We start from the raw sequence: 21,975 nt of genomic DNA, 5'->3' as shown, positions 1-21,975 counted from the left end.
ATGTGAATTGATCTAGCACCCAAAAGGGGGTGGAGATTGTTTCTAGAACAGATCCTCCTTACTGGGGGCATCCACAGGGTGGGGAATGCGGGAGGCTTTTCTCAGCAAGATGTAGCCTGTGTAGATCCCAGCCCTGGGTGGCAGTGCCAGTATCCCCAGGCTTTCTTTGGCTTACTAATGAGGTAGAATGTGAAGACCAGCCCAAGGGGAGGTGGATCCCTTGGGACAGAGCAGCCCCTCAAGACCTGTCACCCCCCCCCATCCTTCCTCTGGGTCTCTGGAAGTACCAGAGCCTGGTGTGTGGATGAACCACCAGGACAGGACCTACTCTCAGAGAATAAGGCTAGTCACGAAATGGCCCACACTGTCTGATTCCATCCATAGGAAGTATCCGAAGCCCTCAAAATCACAGAAACAGAAAGTAGAGGTGGTGTTCCCACCGTCTGGGGGTGGAGGACCAGAATTAGGGGGCTGATGAGCACAGAGTTTCATTGTTGCAGGACTGGAAAGTTCTGGAGCTCTTTGCACAACAACAAAGGTATTTGAGGCTCCTGAACCGCGCACTTAAATATGGCCAAGACGGTAAATTTATGTAATGTTATGTGCGTGTTGCCTTTTAAAAACCGTAACAAGGGCAGCCCCGGTGGCGCAGCGGTTTAGCGCCGCCTGCAGCTTGGGGTGTCAATCCTGGAGTCCCGGGATCGAGTCCCGCTCGGGCTCCCTGCGTGGAGCCTGCTTCTCCCTCTGCCTGTGTCTCTGCCTCTGTCTCTCTCTGAATGAGTGAATGAATGAATGAATGAATAAATAAATCTTAAAAAAAACCCAAACCCATGACAAAGTAAGTCTTTCCCAGTGTTGGGCTGCCTTCTGCCGTGGAAAGCTTTCAGAAGGGCTTCGTTTATAAGCTACTGGAAAGCTCGAAATCTCTAGCATTTCAAAGGTCTTAACTTGCCCTAGAAAGGACCTGTTGGCCTGGGAGGCAGCGCGTTCTGCGGTGAGGTTGGAGGGTCCCCCTGGAAGGGTGTGAGGCGTTGCTGGGGGGTGCGGGTGGGAGAAGGGACACAACACAGCGCCTTCCGGCTTCGCGGACTTGGGGAGGGGTGGCGGAGGTCACCCTGAAGGACCACCTGCCGGGCGCCGTCCCCGCACAGGCCACTGGCCGGCTCGGCCTCTGCAGGCGCCGCGGCGTCCGTCCCGGGGGCGGGGACCCCCCCCCCCCGCACAATAACCCTGTCGAGGACCCTCCCGAAGCTGGTCCTGGGCCCAGCCCCCGCGGCGCCGCAGCCCCAGGCCGAGCCTCCTCCTCGGCGATCGCGTCCCCACCCCTGCCCTTCGGCTGCGGCCGCGCGGGGCCGAATCAGGCCCCCACCCCCGCCCCCGCTGACCCCGACCGCCGGCGTCTTCACCCGGTGCCCCGGCCCCCCACCCCACCCCACCCCACCCCCGCCGACGGCCTAGGTGCACGTCCCGTTTCTAGAAACCTCTTCCTGCTCGGAAGCAGTTTGTCAGAAAGATCCCGGTCCGGCGGCGCCCCGCCCGCCCCAGCTTGCTCCTCCCGCCGCCCGCGGGGACCTCAGCGGCTTCCCCAGAGCCATGGAGCCTGCGACGCGCCCGGGGACCGAACCCAGGTGCGTGCGCGCCGGCGCGGGTCCGGGTCGCAGCAGGTGGCTGCCCTGGGGGGGGGGGTTGAGGGACAGGGGGGGCTTGGGTCAGGGCGTGAGGGAGAGGGCGGGAGGCTGCCCAGCCGCCCTGCAAAGCTGGCAGCTCGGACGCCGCTCTGCCACGTTCACTTTTCTAGTGTTTTCCACCCCGTGCACTCTTGGGTCCCGTCAGCTGAGCACTGAAGGCGCCAGTGGTTGTCAAAAGCAAGACTCTGATTTTACCTACACTTAAACCTCCCGGGCTTCTCACCTTTGAACTCTTTCTCCTCCTCCTGTTGACTGACCTGCTGCGCTGGGGCTGAGTCCTCCCCAGGCTGGGTTCTGGAAGCTTCCCTGGCCATCTTTTTTTGTGGGGTGAACTGCCCCTTGATGTGGGACAGACCTCCACACCATCGGAGCTTTGCTTGGATGGCAGAAGCCACGTACCTTTGGGCTAGATCCTGAGAAGGGCAGGCTGCTGGAGAGTTTCAGGAGAGTTCTGGAGAGAACTTTTTCCCTCTTTGTTAACCTGCTGGGGTCTCCAGAGCCGTCTGGGGGGTGCCGAGAGGGGATGTGGATAAAGGAGAGAGGGAGGGAGGGGGGTTTTGGGCTCCTTTTTATCCTTAAAAGTGTTTTTCTTTTTCTTTTAAACTTATATGAAAAAGAGAAAGAGCACAAGCAGGGAGGTCCAGAGAGAGAGGGAGAAGCAGACTCCCTGCTGAGCAGGCGCCCCATGGGGGACTGGATCCCAGGATTCCGGGGCTCCGGGACAACAACGAGCCCAGCCCAGCCAAAGGCACATGCGTGACCTAACCAACTGAGCCATCCAAGTGCCCCCTTAAAAGAGTTCTTATATGCGGGGGAGAAAATCCCACAGGTTGGCAATTGTCCACAGGGAGAAGGGGAAGAGCCTGACGGTGGCGGGGGTGGGGGTGGGGTGGGGGGGTGGGGGGGGTGTCCTGATTGAATATGCCCCCTCCTAGGTAGGAGTTCAGCAGACCAATTTAGTCACTGCGGTGACCAATCATGTAAAACAGTGGAGCTTAGGTGGGAAATAAATTCCTTTCTTTTTCAGATCTGCTGGAGGTGTCTGCTTCTTTCAGCTGCTCACCCACTAGTATCTTTTTTTTTCTTATTTAAAAGAAATTAATGCACAAAAAACATACCACTTCACTGAATGGGATACAATATAAAGTTAGTTCACTTTTATTATTTTCAATTTTCTGCCTGATTAGATGTAAATTCTGCAGTCATGAAGTCGCTTGAATCCTTTATGATTTCTTCTAGAGTCACCAGTAGCTTTATAATAGTGCTTCGAATTGGCTTTCTGACATTGAATTGTAATACAAATTTTGTAACTCTGTGGGAGAGAGGACTGTTTCTGATTCTTTCTTTTGAGGTGAGTTTTTCCTTCTAGTCATTTTGCTCAGTGCAGAGTGGCCAAAAACAAGTTGTACTGGAAAAAGGAGAAAAAAAGAGAAGAGTAAAAAAGAAAAAAAAAAAGATGAAAAAAAGAAAAAAGGGGGGGAAGCAAACAGAAAACAAGGGGGAGTATCCTCTGATTTCATATATTGTAAATCCCTCGACTTCCCCTGGAACTTTCCAGTGCTGCTTGGTCAATAACTTGCTTTTCCCCTGTCCCTCTAGGTGGTCTTCTGGGGGAGGGGCCTGCTGTGCTGATTCTTAGGTGTGAGCACCTGGGGGAGCTGCTCAGCCCTCTGCCTGGTGCAGGGCTCAGTGGGAGTTACTTATCCTGTTTATCCCGTGAGGCCACTGTGAGGCTCAGTGGGAGTTGTTTACCCTGTGAGGCCCCAGGAGGAACAACCACAGTGGCGGTGGCCAGCTCTGGAGCCCTGGAGTCAGCTCCCAGTCTGCAGGGGCCTGGATGCTCCGGGGGCGGGGGGCGCTGATCTGCCCAGCTCGGGCGTCCTTGCTGCCCTGTGTCCTTCTGGCCTCTGCCTGTCCCGGGGGGAGTGCCAGATCCTGGGCTGTGTCCCCCAGCTCCCTGGGCGCTACTGGGATCGCGCTCCCGGCCGCACAGCTCCCTCCACGCGGAGCCTCCGACCGAGCCCCTCAGAGTTGCTCCCGGGTCCAGCCGTGGGCGGGCGCTGCGGCTCTTTAGGGAGCTCGGCAGTGGGGTGTGGGGCACTTTCCCCGGGGCGCAGGTCCTCTGTTGGTGCCCCTGGCAGCCTGAGGGCATCCCAGCCCCTCCTGGGATCCTGCTCCAACTCCCTGCGAGCGCCTACCCCCCGCCCCCCCCAAGACTGGTGAAGCTCCTGCTCCTCCGGGACGGGGCTCTCCTGTCCTGGGGACACTCGCCCTGGCCTTAGTCCGGCTCCTCGCGGGGCCCCTCCCCCTTGGATGCCTTTTTATTTCTTTATTTTTTTCCCATCTTCCTACCTTGATAGAGGTGCAAACTCATCTCACTGTAGCATTCCAGCTGTTCTCTCTTTAAATCTCAAGCCGAATTCGTAGGTTTTCAGGATAATTTGAAAGTTATCTAGGTAAGTTGGTGGGGACAGGTGACTTGGGGACCCTACTCTTTTGCCATCTTGCCCCCTCCACTTTTATTATTTTCAAAGTAATATTACTTCAACCTCTCCCTTCCTTCCTTCTTTCTTTTTTTGTACAGATTTTATGTATTTGACAGAGGGAGAGATAGTGGACAAGCAGGGAGGAGAGGCAGAGGGCGAGGGAAAAGCAGGCTCCCCACTGAGCAGGGAGCTGAATGCTGGGCTACTCTAAGATCATGACCTGAGCCAAAGGCAGACGCTTCAGCAACTGAGTCACCCCGGGGGGGGGGGGGGGGCGTCCCTCTTCATTTCTAAAAACCTTTTTCCTCCTTTCCTCACCTCCCTTCCCCATGATCATTTCACATCACTTAGGAGCGTATGCTACACGCCAAGCACAATATCAGGGCTTAGGGACACAGGCATGGTCTCTGCTTTTAAGGAGTTTCATACTAAGAGCAGAAGAGAGAAAATAAAAGTAAATCGTACCAGACAGTAACAGCGTCCTGGGGAAAAGAGAGGAGACTGAGGGGATGGAGAGTTAGGGAGAGGGTCTCTTCGTTCATGGGTATGTCGGGGGACAAAGGTCCTCTTAGAAGTGTCCCAACAGTGACTGGACGTCAGCTTCCAAGAAGTCTCTTTTTCTCTGGTGTGACAGCTCTGGGGTGTATGTTCCAGGCGATGTGGCTTCACCTTCTGCACCTGCGAAGAGCCAGAGACACAGATGGAGAGAACAGCCCAGGCCTCCACCTGTGCCCCATAAGCTTCTCCCTACCTCACTCCTGAGTACCCTGCATTTTTTTTTCATGGTGAGGCTTTTGGGAGGAGGAGTCTGTGCACTGCCTCTCCTGTATGACATTCCTTGCAGCGGGGCTTCTCACAGCCCCCAGGGCTCCCAGGGCTCCACTCTTCACTTCCTTTGGCTGCTGTCCTCATCCAATGCCTTCCTAAGCTGTAGATGTGGTGCTGTGCGAAACAGGGCAAGTCCTCCTTCTCCCAAGACTTCCCTTTCAGGGGTGGGGAGACAAAAAAGAAAGTGAGAAGCAAGTCAATAAGTCAGTGCACAATGTGAAAGGTGGTGGTGGTAGTGGTTGCTGGGCAGAAAAATAGAACAGGATGGGGGGGACCCGGAGTATTGGTGGGGTGCAGGCGAGCCTGTTGCTCTTAATTATAGGATGACTGCAGAAGGCCTTCTGTACCACAGGGACAATTCGGTAAAGACCTAAAGGAAGCGAATCTGCCTCACATGAGTCTGGGGGAAGAATGTTCTAGTTTGAGAACAACCAGCACCAAGCCCCAAGGTTGAATGGGGAACAACAGGGACCCTGGTGTGGCTACAGCAGACAAAGCAAGGGGGATGAGATAGGAGAGGCAGCTAGAGCCCAGATTGGGTAGGGTCTTGTCGGGCATGGCAAAAGGCTTTACCTGTTACTTTCAATCAGTGGGAAGCCCTTGGGGGATTTTGAACTGATGAGGGACAGTATCTCTCTCTTGGTTAGGATCACACTGGCTGTTAATGGGCAATACACTCTAGAAGGGACGAAGCAGGGGGACCAGTGACAGTGTTATTACAGAAGTCCAGGAAAGGGCTCATGATTGCTTCAACCTGGAAAAACCACAAAAGGCTTGATGTGGAGATGACACTTCAGCTAAATGGGTGAAGAATGGGGAGGAATTTCCAGTTAGACAGGAGGGTGGTGCAGGCCAGGACATGCTGGAGCTTCTGGATAACTGGAGCTTAGGTGGCAGAGCTGCAGTGGGGGGGGGTCCCTGACTGGGAAAGGCACCCCCAATTGCAGGCTACACGTTCCTTTTTAAGATTTTATTTTATTTATTTGACAGGGAGAGAGAGAGCAAGTGAGCAGCAGGCAGAGGGAGAGGGAGAGGGAGAAGTAGGGTCCCCACTGAGTAGGGAGCCTGATGTGGGACTCGATCCCAGGACCCCAGGGTCATGACCTGAGTCAAAGCAGACATTTAACCAACTGGACTACCTAGGCGCCCTACACATTCTTTTTAAGCCCATGTTAACCATTGACAAAAATTTTATTGGGCTAAAAAGTAAATTTCAACCAGCGACAAATATTTTATACAGACACTCACCAGCCAGACAGTAATAATATTAGGAACCAATGAAAAGACAGCAAGTGTCTCCCAATACAGTCTTAAATTTGATAGTCACTTCTCCTAGTTTATGGGTCAGAAAGAAATAATTGCCCATCCTGTTTAAACATGTTTAAAGCTGACCCACAAAAAGAGTGAAGGGAGCATCAACACTATTGAAGACGCCAGTTCTTCTAAAACTGAGCTACATATTCAGTGCAGTGGCACTCTAGATTTCATCGGGAGGTCCCAAACACGAAGACAACGGATTTTCAAAGTCCTACAGAGGATTAAGAAGCCAAGAGTAGTGCGACGATTTTGAACCAAAGCAAGGTGTTGAGACCTACCTGCTCGATCACATAATGAGGACTTACAGTTATATATATTTTTTTAATGAAGATTTTTTAAAAGATTATTTATTTATTCATGACAGAGAGAGAGAGAGAGGCAGAGACACAGGTAGAGGGAGAAGCAGGCTCCATGCAGGGGGCCCAATGTGGGACTCCATCCGGGGTCTCCAGGATCACACCCCGGGCTGAAGGTGGCATTAAACTGCTGAGCCACCGGGGCTGCCCCTTACAGTTATATTTTAAGGAGAGTCAAACTAAGTCACTTGGGCTTCAGGAAATAAAGTTTTCTGGTTCGGGAAAAGACTACGTGAGCATCTCATGGACAAAACAGACAATCCAGGAATGAGACTCGGGGGAATTCGGGCACCTGGGACCTGAAAGAATCATTTGGAAAGATGTGGCGCTGGGAAACTTGGCCCTTCAAGTGGATCCGGGTTCAGTTGGGAAGGCCAATCCTGAACTGATGGTGGCTTACGCTGGTGCTTCTCAAGCTTGAATGGTCATGAGAATCATCCGGAACTTGTCCAATTACACATTTTTGTTCGGGAAGTCTGGGCGGAGCTCGAGAGTCTGCATTTCTAACGCGACCTCAATTATTGGCAATATCACTAATCTGCGAACCACACTTGGAGCAGCAGCAGCTGACTCGTTAGAATACCAGCTGCTTTCTTAACAAGAAAGTGATCGCAGGGATGTTTCGGCAGCTCGGTGATTTCACCAGAGATTCTTCTCTCTGCTCTGTGGTCCTTTAGCATGATGGTGGACGATGGCCTTTGTTTCTCTTATTGGTTACCTCATTGCCTTGGTGATATCTGCTGCCGTTCCAGATACCATACTTACATTTATTTTTAAAAAAGATTTTATTGGGGATCCCTGGGTGGCTCAGGGGTTTGGCGCCTGCCTTTGGCTCAGGGTGTGATCCTGGAGTCCCTGGATCAAGTCCCATATCGGACTCCCTGCGTGGAGCCTGCTTCTCCCTCTGCCTGTGTCTTTGCCTCTCTTTGTGTCTCTCATGAATAAATAAATAAAATCTTTAAAAAAAGGATTTATTTATTTATTTATTTATTTATTTATTTATTTATTTATGAGAGATTGGGAGAGAGAGAGAGAGTGCACAGAGGGAGAGAGAGGGGGAGGGAGAAACAGATTCCTTGCTGAGCAGGTAGCCTGATGTGGGGCTCGATCCCAGGACCCCAAGATCATGACCTGAGCCAAAGGCAGATGCTTTACCAACTGAGTCACCCAGACACCCCCCTCCACATACACCAGTTACCGCATTTAAATTCCAAATAAAGAAGAAGGGCCAAGCAAATGTTCCCTCAATTGTCATTAGGCAGAGCTGGGTCACATGGCCACCTCTGATTGAAAGGAAGCCGGGAGAGAGAGTGTACTAGTTTAGGTCGCTGCTGTAACACATTGCCATACACTTAGTTGCTAAAACCCCACCTAATTACTATTTTATAGTTCTGGAGGTCAGAGTCCTAAAATCAGGGTGCTGGGCAGGATCCTTCTGGAGGCTATGTGGGAGAATCTGTTTCCTTGCCTTTTCTAGCTTCCAGAAGCTGCCTGAATTCCCCTTGGGTCGTGGCTCCTTATTGCATTTTCAAAGCCAACAGTGTAGTGTTTTCAAATCTGTCTCACTCTGTGACCTCTGCTTGTGTCCTCACATCTCCTTTTTCTTACCCTGATTTTCCTGCCTTTGTCTTGGAAGGACCTCTTATGATTATGTTGGGTCTACCTGGACCCCTTTACTGTGTAAGGTAACGTAGTCCCAGATTACAGGGATTAGTACATGGACATCTCAGTGAGGGTCATTCATTGTTCTGTCTCTCGTAGTGTCTACATTTCCCCTAGGGTGTATAGTGGGTGATGAATGTAGAGAAGGGGATTGGTGTTTAACCAACCAGTAGTGTGTGACATCTTACTAATATAGATTTATTCCAGGGACAAGAGCACAGAAAGGATCCTGGGACACAGGGTCTCTTATCCCCATCTACACTGAGTTGATGCCAGTAGCCCAAATCCTTGGGGGAAAATCTAAAAAAGAGAATGCATTTTCCTGCCGAGCCTCTGTTGACTCTTGCATGAGTTGAACATTGATGTGTTGCTTTTCTGTCCCAGCAGAACCGACGAGAGCCTGGGTCAGGAGAGGGAGCCAGAGCCAGGCTGCTCCAGGCCAGAACTGAGGCTTCTCCTCTTAGGGAGAAGTGGTGTAGGAAAAAGTGCCACTGGAAACACTATTCTGGGCAGATCCATGTTTGTGTCCAAATTTAGTAACCAGATGGTGACGAAAGTGTGCCAGAGAGAGAGTAGGGCCACAGGAGAGGGGACACTTGTGGTCATCGACACCCCCTACCTTTTCTCCTCAATGTCTCGGGCCGAAGACAAGCAACGCAACATTGAGCGCTGCCTGGAGCTCTGTGCGCCCAGCCTGCACGTCCTGCTGCTGGTCATTGCCATCGGCTGTTATGAGCTGGAGGACAAAGAGGTGGTCTGTGGCATCCAGGAGGTGTTTGGAGCCGAAGCCAGGAGGTACATGATTGTTGTCTTCACTCGGAAGGATGATTTGGAGGGAGACTCAGTGCAAGATTACATCGAAGGGTTAGATTCCCTCAGGGAATTAGTTGAAAACTGTGGAGGCCGATACTGTGCTCTGAACAACAAGGGGAGCGAGGAGGAGCGGGTCGGCCAGGTGAGGGAGCTCCTTGGCATGGTGCAGCGTCTGGTGGGTGAAAATGGAGGACCCTATATCATGAAGTTCAGAAACCAAGGCGGTGGATTCCTGGTAAGAAGTTCTTAAGGTTGGGTTCCTAAATTCCTGGGGTCCCTCCCCACAGGGAGCCTGCGTCTCCCTCTATGTCTCTGTCTCTCATGTATAAATACATAAAATCTTTTTTTTTACAAAGAAATTCTTAAGGTCTGCAAGGATCTCTGTGGCTAGAGCTCACGGACGGATGTTGGGCACAGGTAAGTGAGGTGTCACCTTGTGTGATGGGCCATTGACTTTGTTTAAGGAGCTATTCATCCATCATCTAGAAAGATGAGGCACCAGACCATAGGGTGCCTTGAGTATTACCCTTTGGATTTTGGACTTTAGACATTATTGGCAAATTAAACGGATACATTTAAGTCCTTACCTAACTTTATCCCTCACAATATTGGATACACAGATGGACCCTCTCTTCCCTTGACTTCAATCCAACTATGCTCTTTTTGTTTTCTTCCTCCTGCCCTTTCTGGCTACTCCAGAGATTCCTGAGATCTCCTCACATGGCCTCTAAAAGTTGGCATCTTCAGGGCATACTTCTAGACTGTCCTCATTTCTTCACCTCCAGCTTTATACCCTGTCAATTGCTAACTGTTTCCAGATTAACAGTCCAGGCCTTTCCTCTGAATCCTGCTCCCTTATCCATTTGACATCTCCACTCAGCTCTCATATAGGATCTCAGGCTTCACACTTCCAAACTTTTGGTTTTCCCTCTGAAATCTGTTAAGACTTCTGTATTCCTCTCAAGTGGGTAAATGGTCGTGCTGCTCATCATGCTCTTCAAACCTAAGCCCAGAGGTTAGCTTTGCTACAGCTACTGGCTGGCCACTGATGGCCAAGTCATCAAGTCTTGTGTGGTCACTGTGCCTGGCTCCCACCCACTTCTCTCCATCTGCATGCCTCCCTGCACCGTCCAGTCCAAGCCAGCCTCTGTTCTTGCCTGTCCTGTTTTATACACACCCTTCCCCTCATTCATTCTTGTGGCTTACCCCTCAATCCATTTCCTGCACAATAGCCAGAGTGATATTTTATTTAACTTCTAAACTTGAATGGGAAGTGTATTTGTAGCTAAGGGAGATACAAAAAATCAGGCTTTTGCCTTTGAGGAGCTTACACTTCGGGTCGAGTGACTCATGCAAAAGACACAAATCAGTTCCTGACTCAGGGTAGGTAAGTCAGTGTTGGTAGAGAGGATTCTTAATGCAAGTGCCAGGGGATATAAAGCAAGCAAATATCCAGCATGGGGGCGGTTTTTGTCAGAGTGAAATTCTTGAGAACTGATGAGCGTTAAGCCCAAACAGAAATGAGAAGGAAGCAACACTTTATTGAGCACCTGCTAAGGCCCAGAACATGAACGGATGGAGTCGTTGCAAGTGCTCTGTGTACTGATGTTCTGTGGATGAGGACTGTGAGGCTCAAGAGAACTTGTTGCTCTCTGGTCTCCTGAGTCTGACCTCCCTGTCTCTCCTTTATAACCACCTGTCTCTCTCTTTCTCTTGAAGGCTGTCTGCAACAGGGATGTCAGCAGAGAGGATCTGGGGGACAGAATGAGCTCTCTGCAGTATACCCTGAACACAACACCCTCTTGTTTAAAATGCTGCAGTGACTGTCCGCTGATCTTTAGATTAAGTTCAGAATCACAGTCCTGAGCTGGTTCCTCAGCCTTTAACTTGCTCTTTATGCATTGGTCTCACTGGCCTTTCCTTTGGTCCTTGACTTACGTTCATGTCCACTCTAGAGCTTCCACCTGTGATTTTGTCCACCTAGACACCTTCCCTCTCCATCCTAGCCCATACCGGGGGTAGCCATCTGCCTCAGAGTGAGCTCACTTCCTCAGGGCCTTCCCCCCACGCCCCACCTTCTATCAATGGCACTCCTCACATGGCCACCAGCCGGTCAAGTGATTGCTGTGAATATACTTGCAGTGGTTGCCTCCCTGAGGGATGGACCTCATATCCGTTTTGTTGACACAGGATCTTCTTTTTGTCTTCTGTAAAACAGAGATAATAATACGTATCTCAGAGAATTCTGTGAGGACTAAATGAAATAAATGCCTATAAGTTACTTGCAAATACTGGCGATGTAAACATTCAGTGATCATTAGCTGCCATTATTATTGTTATTAGTATTATTATGGATGGAGATAAGGTTCACTTAAGTCATGGAGACATTGAGGATTCTAACAACCCAGAGACTGAGCAAGCTTCCCACTTTTAGGGGCAGCCCTGGTGGTGGCCCGGCGGTTTAGCGCCGCCTGCAGCCCAGGGCTTGATCCTGGGGACCCTGGATCAAGTCCCACATCGGGCTCCCTGCATGGAGCCTGCTTCTCCCTCTGCCTGTGCCTCTGCCCCCCACCCCCGTGTCTCTGTGAATAAATAAATAAAATCTTTTTTTTTTTAAAAAGGTTCCCACTTTTAGGACTATTACAGAGAAATAAAACATTCACATGTACAAAGATGTAAGTATAGAGATATTTATCATGGCATCTTTTGAAATAGGAAAGCCAGAAATAAACTGATGGTCTATCAGTAAAGGAATTGTTACATTAGTCGGAATATTCCTTGTCCATGCTGTGTAACAAACAGCATCTCCTAAAAAAAACAAAAAACAAAAAAACCCCAACAACAACGGGGTTGATCTATATGTACTGACTTGTACAGCTATACAGGACATATTATGAAGCAGATTGCAGAACAAAATGCCTAGCAAGTCTCCCTGTGTGTTCATATATGCCTGTGTATATTTGCATAAACTTAGAAAAACATAGAAGGAAATATGTTAATTAGCAGCTGCTCCTTTTACAGTGGGTTGGAAAATTTAAAATTATTAATTTTTAGATCGTAAGCATTTGCATTGGGACAATCTTTTGCATTTGAAACACATGAAAGAGTTTGAGTTGTGCCAGGTAGGATGAAAGAAGTCTGATAGAGCTGAATGGAGAGGACCCAGGGAGAGATGGTTGGAGGTAGCCACGGTTTGGAATAAGGCCAGGTAAGAAAGCAGAAGGAACATTTCCTTGGCTGGGATGGAGATTTAACAAAAATAGGATTAAAATAAAGTATTGGAATCTTCTAAGAGTAGCAGGTGCATCAGGATTTTGTATCATTTTTACCTTCTCTTTTGAGTCCATGACAGTTTTAAATTTTGGGAGCGAGAATGCTTCCCCAGGCAGGCAAAGGGAATACCAATTGTGTGTTTGGTTTTCCATCCTCCATTGTCTCTGTTTGCCCACCTGAGTGGGAGAAAGTCCCAAATTTTCCTGGTTTTTATGTCAGAAGAAGCATCGTCTCTATACTCGGGGTACAGTGTGGGGAGATGTGTGGGAGCTTCATTTCCAATCTCCTCCCTTTCCCTGGTCCCTGAGATGAATATCCCAGACATCAATGGGTTAGTTTCTTCCTCCAGGAAGTCCAGTAGCACTTCTTAAGCCTCTGGATTTTCTATGTGAACAGCAGAAACCCTGCAAGACTTTAGAAGGAACTGCTGGGGGATCGGGGAGAAGGAAAGTTAGAGCTTCAGTCTCAATGCCTTAATTAGATGGCATTTGTGGGGCTCCTCTGAGTGAGAATAAGACCCATCTTCATACTTCAGGGAAGCCTGTTGTGGTGGCAGCAGTGAGGTCTCAAGATCAATCGTCATTACGGACAGTTCTACAAAAGCCAACAGGGAACATGACCGTGGCCTTGATTTGACCACATTCTAATCAGCCGATTCCTCTGGATTACATACTTGTGTCTCCATTTCTTTATTTTGTGAAAAGATGAGATTTTGTGCAATATTTCCCCTTTCTTTTCTTTTCTTTTTTTCCCCCTTTATTTTCTAGGATAGCGTGAATGGAGCCGCGTCTCAGAAGGAGGATAAGCCACATGGTAAGATGATCCTGAAAAACGTTAAGTTCGCATTCACATTCTTTTGAATGCATCATGCATCAAAATGTAGTGGGGAAATTAGATAAGTAGAATCAAAGATGCACTCTGGAGGCCTGGCTCAGGTTCTTGTCCACACCCTGTCCCCCAGGGGACTCCTAACACCTGGGAGTAGGTTCTGGACAAGGTGTGGGTGTCCCTGGCCTTCTCTGAAATGTTATGGAGGTGGGCTTCCCTTTCATGGCTTCTTTCTAGATCAGTCTTGTCTTCCTGGCTCTGGATCCAGGACTATATAACGTTGACTCCTACTGGGAAAGCAGAAATCACCTTTGTGGATAAAACTCGTCCTTAGAATTCAATGATGGAGCTCAGTGTCAGTGTAATGATTGCTGTGAATGCTGCATCCTGCACGCTGCTCATGTCAATACCTATAGACCACCTCATTCTGTTTCACATGTGTGATTTTGTCCATAGTAAGAGCATATATGACTAATTCAACCATCCCTTTACCAAGGACTTTCAGGTTATTTCTGGGCCAGCTCTGTGCAAGAACCAAATATTCAGCAGTGAGTAAGATAGATGAGATCTCTGTTCTCATAGAACTCCCCCAAATAATAATAATAGTAATAATAATAATAATCTCAATTTTAATGATAATTGCAATTGATATTATGTACTGGAAAAATATATAAATAATTCAATCTTCATAGCATATAACATAATTCTCATAATAACCACATACATTTATTCCTCTTAACAGCACTCTGAAGAGGGTGGTATTATCATTATTCTCATTTATAGATGAGTAAACTTAGCAGAAATATGTGAACTCAGGCAGAAGTAGGGGTTTAAAATTCTATTGATGCCTTTCAGCCAAGACCTCCAGGAACTTCCCTATCCTGTCCCCAAATGATTCTTCATGGTCATGAGGAAATAGCATGCCATGGGGAGTCATGGAGTGTCTCAGAATGAGGGCATTGGAAGGGAGTTTTTATAGGATACAGACTTGTGTGAGGTGATTTTGGAGAAATTAGGAACTTTCCCAAGACAACATAACAAGGACATTCTGTCACTAGCATTTCAGTGGCTTCTTTAAACGCCATATTCATTCCACCTCCCAGACCTTTGGCTCAGACGCCCAGGGACAATCCACACCTATAGCACCCAGGGTGCCTCAGACTCTGAATATTTCCTGTAGTGGCTGACTCTGCCATTTGCTCGGTGTGTAGGTTTGGTGCTGAACTTGGATCAAGGAGAAGTGGTGGGGACAGGGCATGTGTACAGAGACAGTTTTGTGCACAGGTTTCTACAGTAATTTATTGAGGTACAATTATCATAAAGTAAAATACACAAATCTTAAGTGTATAGCTCAGTGACCTTTTACCTATCTACACATACATGACCACCACGTAGATAAAGATCTGGAGCATTTCTACCACTTCACAAGTTTCTGCTGCCTCTCCGCAAAGAGAACTGAATCCAGACTCCCAGCAACATAGATTAATTCTGCCCTTTCTTGAACTTCACAGAGTGGAACTGGATAGCATGTGGTTTTGTGTCTGGCTTCTTTCATTTAACATGTTTTGAAGATCCATGCATGTTGTGTATCAATGGTTCATTCATTCTTTTTTTTTTTAATTTCTGTGTAGTATAGAATTTCATAAATATGCTACCAAGGGGCATTTTAAAAAATTTTATTCATTGATTTTTTTTCCCCAAGGGGCATTTTAAGCTCAGATTCTCCCTTGTCCTGCTTTAGCCCATGGACTTCATACCCCAGGCAGTCACCTTTGGTAGCAAAATGAAAGGAAATCTAAGGAGCAAGACCACTAAAGGCCAAGTTTAACATTTTCATGTTTCTGGGAAATCTTGAGCTTTTAACATATCTCTTCATTTATTCACGGCCCCTTTTGTGGGTTTTATAACGATGGGCAGCTTCTGACCGGGACTAGAGTCCTACTGCTCAGAGCACCATTGGCATTGCCTAGAAAAACTGGCAAGGATGAGAAAGCAAAAACCTGTCCACATCTCTGTATTCAGTTGCAAGAAGAGACTCTGAATCTGCCCTTTTGTCCCACAGGGGGAGGGGAGTCGCAGCGTCAGGCCACAGGATATGAGCCCAACCCTGGGATTCACGAACTGAAGGTCCTGCTTGTGGGGAAGCGTGGAGCCGGGAAAAGCGCAGCTGGGAATAGCCTTCTGGGGAAGCGAGTCTTCGAGACCAAATTCAGTGAAGAGTCAGTCACCCGGAGGTTTGTGTTGGAGTGCAGAATCTGGAGAGAGAGAAGAGTTGTGATCATTGATACTCCAGACATCTCATCTTCAAAGGATATTAAGGCTGAGCTCCGGAGACACGTCTTTGGGGGCCCCCACGCCTTCCTGCTGGTGACCCCGCTGGGCTCTTTCTCCAAGAAAGATGAGGTGGTACTGGACACCCTCCAAGCCAGTTTTGGAGACAAATTCGTGGAGTACCTGATCATTCTCTTCACCAGGAAAGAAGACCTGGGGGATCAGGATCTAGAGATGTTCTTGAAAAGCAGAAATACAGCTCTCTGCAAGCTCATCAAGAAGTGCAAAGACCGGTACTGCGTCTTCAATTACAGGGTGACAAGAGAAGAGGAGCAGCACCAGGCAGAGGAGCTCCTGCAAACAGTCGTGAGCCTGGTGCAGCAGCACGGGGACAGGCCCTGCACTTTCAGAGAGGAAGGTACACAGCATCTAAAAACCTTTTCTAGATGCTTTTAGAAACCAGTTATGAAACATATAAGAAGGGCGTAGGGATGATAGAAAGGAGAGACTCAATCTGCTAACTTTTCTCTTTCTCTAGTGTTACTAAAGTTCTGTGCCTTTCCACACACACTGTCCAGACCCAGTCTTTAATTCTTTTCTGATTTTTATCCCACTTTCCCAACCGGATGGTGCAGGTCTTGAGGGAAGGAGTTTGGCTCTTTCTAATCTCTCACTTTCTCCGCAGTGTATCTGTTGCCTGGGGCTAAGGTCTCAGCACCGCTGATGAGATGGTTCTGGACCTCTGGTTTGCTTTTTCTCTCAAGCCCACTCTAACTTTCTCTCTCTCTCTCTCTCTCTCTCTCTCTCTCTCTCTCTCGATTTCTTGATTCTTTTCTCTCTTTGGAGAGGGGAGGCTATTTTGGAGAAAAGAGGATGAGGACTGGGAGCCCAAATGTTCATGATAGGTAGGCCTCATGTGGCACTAGGTGGGTTTCTTATCCCAGCCACACTACCTGCTGCTTTAGCAGAGGGCCCCATGCACTCGGTGCTACATGCACTATTGCCCTGAGCTGAGATTCATCCAGGACAGCATGACTCACCCATTTGTCTTCACTTCAAATGCCCTCATCTGAGAAGAACACAGACTCAAAGGAGTGTATCTTTTTATGATCCCTTTCACATCCGTCATGGAGGGCCAAGTGCTGGGGAGCTTCCTACAGAAGTATGGACAGGCAGGGAGGTTAGGAGAGGCCGTGTGGAGAAGGCCCGATTTGAAATGGGATTTGGAGAATGGGCAGGGTTTGGGTGGCTGTCAGAAAGCTGGAAGACATTGCGGAGTCCTCCAGCAATCGGAAGCAAGGAAGGAGGACTAAGCATGCCACTCATGAGGGAGGCTGAGGGAGTGGCCATGATGGAAATGGAGGGTTCACGCCTCTACACAATGTGGGATGGGGCTTATAGAGCAGATCACAGAGGTCCTTGAGAACCATCCCCTCTGAGGGTGTGGAAGCAGGGCCTGAAATCTGTGACGGATATGAGAGAGTTGGAAGATTAATCTATTTTTCATCCTTTAAGCATAACTATAGGATTGTGAGTTCAGGATAAGCAATTCAATAATTTTCCCTGGAAGGAAGGGCACAGGAAAGCACAGAACTTTCCTCCATCTTCATTTTAAGATGGATATTGGTAACAGGCGAAAAAAGCCAGAGTGGAAGAGAGAGACTACAGTACAAGTGCAAAGTCCTAAGGAGCCCCCACTAACATGCATTGTGAGGTGTCTGTCTCTGCCATTCCATTTATAGGGACATCTATTCTCCATCATCGCCACACAAAACAGTGTGAGTGTGGGTCCTTTACTATAACCATGAAATAGTAACTCATTAGTTGAAAGGCACAGTTCAGATTAATGGGTTTTAATGAGAAATGAATTTTTGGTGATCCAAATGAAGGAACTAGTAGTCTGTCAGTGATTTATGCAGTTGCTTTTTCATAAAAAGTCAGTTCTATGGAATAATTTATTTATTTATTTATTTATTTATTTATTTATTTATTTATTTATGATAGGCACACAGTGAGAGAGAGAGAGGCAGAGACACAGGCGGAGGGAGAAGCAGGCTCCATGCACCGGGAGCCCGATGTGGGATTCGATCCCGGGTCTCCAGGATCGCGCCCTGGGCCAAAGGCAGGCGCCAAACCGCTGCGCCACCCAGGGATCCCGGGAATAATTTTTTTAAACCATCAAGGAGACTTTGCTGCAGTTAGCACTAGTTGGCAACAGGAAGTCATCATTGCAGCAGGAACAGGAGACCAAGAGATGAGATGTGGAGGCTAGACGCAGCTGAGTAGCAACAGGTAATAAAAGCGGTGGCACTCACAGGGTGCCAGGGAGTCAGAGAAGTTACCAGAAGGCAGGAAGCAAATTCAGGGATAGGGACGTGGATGAGCACTGGGCAGAGATGGCTGTCCACGTCATGCTTCCGGTCACAGAGCGCACACCTGGAACCGTGCTTGGGGCGAGAGCTGCCGGGTGAGGGGGTGGCCGTGATGTTCCCTGTGCATCCTTGGCTGTGACATCTGGCGTCACTTTGAAAGCTGCACCCACGTCATCAGCCCATGGCCACAGATCTTTCCTGCTTTCTTTTTGACAGAGCCCCTGAGTCTTGTCCTGGTGGGGAAGAGCGGCCCTGGGAAGAGCGCCACGGGCAACACCATCCTCGGCAGGCCCGACTTCCTTTCCCAGTTCCGAGCGCAGCCAGTCACCAAGACGTGCCAGAGCAGCAGGAGGCTGTGGGGCCAGCAGGAGGTCGTGGTGGTGGACATGCCCTCACTGTGCCTGATGGCCAGTGCGGAGGGGGGTCCGTCCCAGCTAGAGGAGGAAGTCAGACGCTGCTGGTCCTGCTGTAAAGAAGGGAACAAGATCCTGGTCCTGGTGTTCCAGCTGGGCTGGTTCACTCAGGAGGACAAGAGGGCCGTGAAGGAATTAGAAACCATCTTTGGAGAGGAAGTTTTGAAGTACACGATTGTGCTGTTCACTCGGAAGGAAGACCTGGAGGTGGACATTGCAGATTACATCAAGAACGCAGAAAACAGAACCCTTCAGAACATAATCAAAAGGTGTGGGGGGCGAATTTGTGCTTTTAATAACAAAGAAACTGGCCAAGCCAGGGAAGACCAGGCAGCAGTTCTTCTGACAATGGCCAATCAGCTGATAGAGAGACATGGGGGGCATGGGTACCCCCAGAAGTGGGAGAACATTAGCAAAACCATTAAAAATGTCCAGGACAAGCACCAGCCCAAACATTTACTAAAGAATTTAAAAGAAATTTTACTGTAGATACCCGACTTGCTTGGGAGGCTCTGTAAGTTAGACACCCTCAGTTGGGGACGGGGCAGGGTGGGACTGGTGGGATGGGAGGAAGGTCCTTGACTTTGGGGGCTGGGAAGACACTACAGATCTCCCAGCACTGTGTAAGTAAATGAATCCTCAGGCTGGGCCAGGGCTCATTAAGGAGAAAGAAGAAATGAGGCGAGGCAGGGAAATCTAGAAAGAGGCTTCAGAGATTGCATGGCTTTGAGGATCAGAATTAAGTCACATGAATCACGTCACCCGTGTACATACATTGGAGTCAGGACACACACTGTGACTGAGGCCAAGGCCAGCCTAGGGTCAAATAGGGAGAAATACACAAGGAAGGACCGGGGGATCCAGATACAGGAGCAGCGAGCAATGTCCAGCCAATGCCTGGCTTGGGAAAGTGGAGAAGCTGGACTTGTGTGGGCCTCTAGGGGGCTAGGCCTGCTGGCGACCTGAGGTACCTTGTTACCCCCTGGGGCAGGACTCAGATCTAGAATGGTCCTTTCCTCACGGGGGTGGGGTGGGGTGGGTGGTGGATATTCGTCAGTGTTGTCTTCATTCCAACCTGAATGGAAGGTGGGACCCAGTCTACTCCGCTTCCTCGTCCCTTAGGAAAGGAACACGAGTCTGGGCGGTTTCAAAGTATTTTATTGCTAACCATTGCGCTGAAATAGAGAAGAACAAAATTCCTAGACACAGTCAAGTTGTCGAGATTAGACAATCTCGCCAAGTTCCAGCATTCTAGATAGAATTCTAGGTTGCCTCTAGAAAAGTTCATTCAAGACTCCTTTGCACATTCCTCTTTTTTTCATCCCCGAGGGTTAGGAATTAGGGTAAAGCTCAGAGAACTCAAGTGATAATGTCTTGAACCCCGTAGGAGCACACTGTATCTCACATCAGGAAGTCAAGGGGGAGGCACTCTGAGGCCGGTGTGACATCCACGCTCTAGCCTCGGAGGTGTGTGGCCTCTGCACTTCCGGTCACTTTTTGGTTCCAGGCTGGTGGTGCTCTGCAGTGGCTGAGCAGATTATGTTGAGGGCTGCCTGGTGCAGGCCATAGATGAGATGAGAACTATGGGGTCTTCTCCCAGGTAGGTGTGGTTGGATGTTCTCAACATTAACCATTTCATGTATGTGTTGAGGACAGGATCTATTTCATCCGCTTTTGTTTTTTGAAAGTATCAGTTGCCTTCAAGTTTAACCTATTTATCAGAGCACAGACTGTCCCCATTAATCGTGTTGTACTCTATGTAACTCTAAATATGACAGATTCTGGAACATGTGTGTATACATATATTCAAGTTGAGTGAAATAATAAAGGTGAATTATTTTATAAATTCACATCCTCCTGATTTCTGTCTTTCTGGCTTGGGGGAGGAGCACGCCTCCACGGAGAGGCAATGCAGGTGTTTAGACACTTTGACTCTGGTGAGGTTTTTGCAGCTTTGGTCCATGAAGACCTTCAGAGTGGGTGACAGCCATTTTCTTACTATGGCCTCTGCCAGCCCAGGAATCCCCCACTCTGGGCATTTCACTACAGCAAGGACAAATAAATTAGAACTGGGAGCAGGGGAGGAATGAAGTCTAGAAGGCATTTTGTCTCTCTTCCGAGAGCTTCCCTTCTGTTTGAAGGCAGGCACAAAGCCCAGTGTGCTACCCGTGGTGTAGCAGGTGGCATTGGGAGCTGCACAAGATGGGGGATGTGTGGGCTAAGCAACATGGCATCTTTTCCCAGGTAGGACCTAACGTCCATCTCCACTTTCCTGTAGGACCATGCTTGAGGGGCGTGATAATACTACCACGTCTGTTCCTCAGAGAGGCATGCGCTGGGAGTTAGGGGTGCAAGAGATTTCCTGGGGGCAGGGGATGAAGTAGTGGCTGTTTATTTATTTATTTATTTATTTATTTATTTATTTATTTATTTATTTTTTTAGCAGTGGCTGTTTAAAGACTAAAGAAATAGCAGAATTGGGCTGAGAGAACTTTCACACTGCAGTGCAGATCTGACACTTGCCAAAGGAAAGTGGGGAGATGCTGCTTGTGTACAGGGAGCTGCACAACTGACAAGCCAACGCCATCTGAACAGAGAGTTCAAGGGCAAGGACTGATGCGTAGTGATGATGTCCTGCATTGGGCAGACACTGGTGCCTCCACTGTGCTCAGCCCTTGGCTGGGGGCTGCCAGGAAAGGGCATGGTTTGGGCCCAAAAGCTGAGGTGGGTCCTGAAAGCGTTGCAGCTGGTGGCTGCCAGCTTACTGCCCTCCTTGGAGCAAAGTGGAATTTTCCTTCCTTTTCTTTTTTAAGTGATGTACATCAGATCCCCAGAAGTTACTCATCTTATAGCTGGGTGTTTTCATCCATGGGCTAATATCTCCCATCTCCCCACCCCCCAGCCAGCCCCCAACCACCATCATCTTATTCTCTGTTTCTACGAGTTAGACTTTTTTAGTAAGCGAGATCATGGAGTATTTGTCTTACTCTGCCTGACTTATTTCACTGAGCATAGTGCCCTCAAGATATGCCTCATGCTGTGACAGCATGATTTCCTTGTTTTTTTTTTTTTATGGCTGAAGAATATTCCACTGCCTATATATACTATTCTTCATCCCTTCATCTGTTGACAGACCCTGAGATTGTTTTCATGTCTTGGATATTGTGAATAATGTTGCACTGAACATGGGGGTGCAGACAGCCTTCAAGATCTTGTTTCTTTCTTTTTTTTTAATTTTTATTTATTTATGATAGTCAGAGAGAGAGAGAGAGAGAGAGAGAGAAAGAGAGAGAGAGAGGCAGAGACACAGGCAGAGGGAGAAGCAGGCTCCATGCACCAGGAGCCCGACGTGCGATTCGATCCCGGGTCTCCAGGATCGCGCCCTGGGCCAAAGGCAGGCGCCAAACCGCTGCGCCACCCAGGGATCCCTGATTTCATTTTCTTTGGATATATACCTAGAAGTGGAATTGGTGGATCATATGATAGTTCTCTTTCTAATTTCTTTTCTTTTTATTTTAAAGATTTTATTCTTAAGTAATCTCTATACCCAATATAGGGCTTGAACTCACGACCTCGAGATTAAGAGTTGAACGCCCTTCAGCCCCGGTGGCGTAGCGGTTTAGTGCCGCCTGCAGCCCAGGGCGTGATCCTGGAGACCCTGGATTGAG

At 48.7% G+C, this 21,975-nt stretch overlaps 1 protein-coding gene across 1 annotated transcript; it reads left to right on the top strand.

Annotated features, from left to right (window-relative positions):
* Window positions 1–1,514: 1,514 nt before the first annotated feature.
* Window positions 1,515–20,133, top strand: GIMAP8 (GTPase, IMAP family member 8). The gene is made up of 5 exons (XM_055335476.1): window positions 1,515–1,628; window positions 8,725–9,385; window positions 13,191–13,236; window positions 15,314–15,940; window positions 18,111–20,133. The coding sequence occupies exons 1-5, from the start codon at window positions 1,594–1,596 to the stop codon at window positions 18,794–18,796; spliced, it is 2,055 nt and encodes a 684-aa protein (XP_055191451.1). The 5' UTR covers window positions 1,515–1,593; the 3' UTR covers window positions 18,797–20,133.
* Window positions 20,134–21,975: the final 1,842 nt, after the last annotated feature.

This window comes from Nyctereutes procyonoides, unplaced genomic scaffold (genome assembly GCF_905146905.1).
Source record: "Nyctereutes procyonoides isolate TBG_1078 unplaced genomic scaffold, NYPRO_anot_genome, whole genome shotgun sequence".
Taxonomy (NCBI): domain Eukaryota; kingdom Metazoa; phylum Chordata; class Mammalia; order Carnivora; family Canidae; genus Nyctereutes; species Nyctereutes procyonoides.
This window is presented reverse-complemented; position numbering and strand designations above follow the sequence as displayed.

Bases quoted from the DNA above. Each gene is read 5' to 3' on its own strand.
- GIMAP8 (XM_055335476.1), top strand. From the start codon at position 1,594: ATGGAGCCTGCGACGCGCCCGGGGACCGAACCCAG. The intron at 9,386-13,190 runs GTAAGAAGTTCT...TTTATTTTCTAG, and splicing joins ACCAAGGCGGTGGATTCCTG to GATAGCGTGAATGGAGCCGC. The intron at 13,237-15,313 runs GTAAGATGATCC...TTTGTCCCACAG, and splicing joins GAAGGAGGATAAGCCACATG to GGGGAGGGGAGTCGCAGCGT.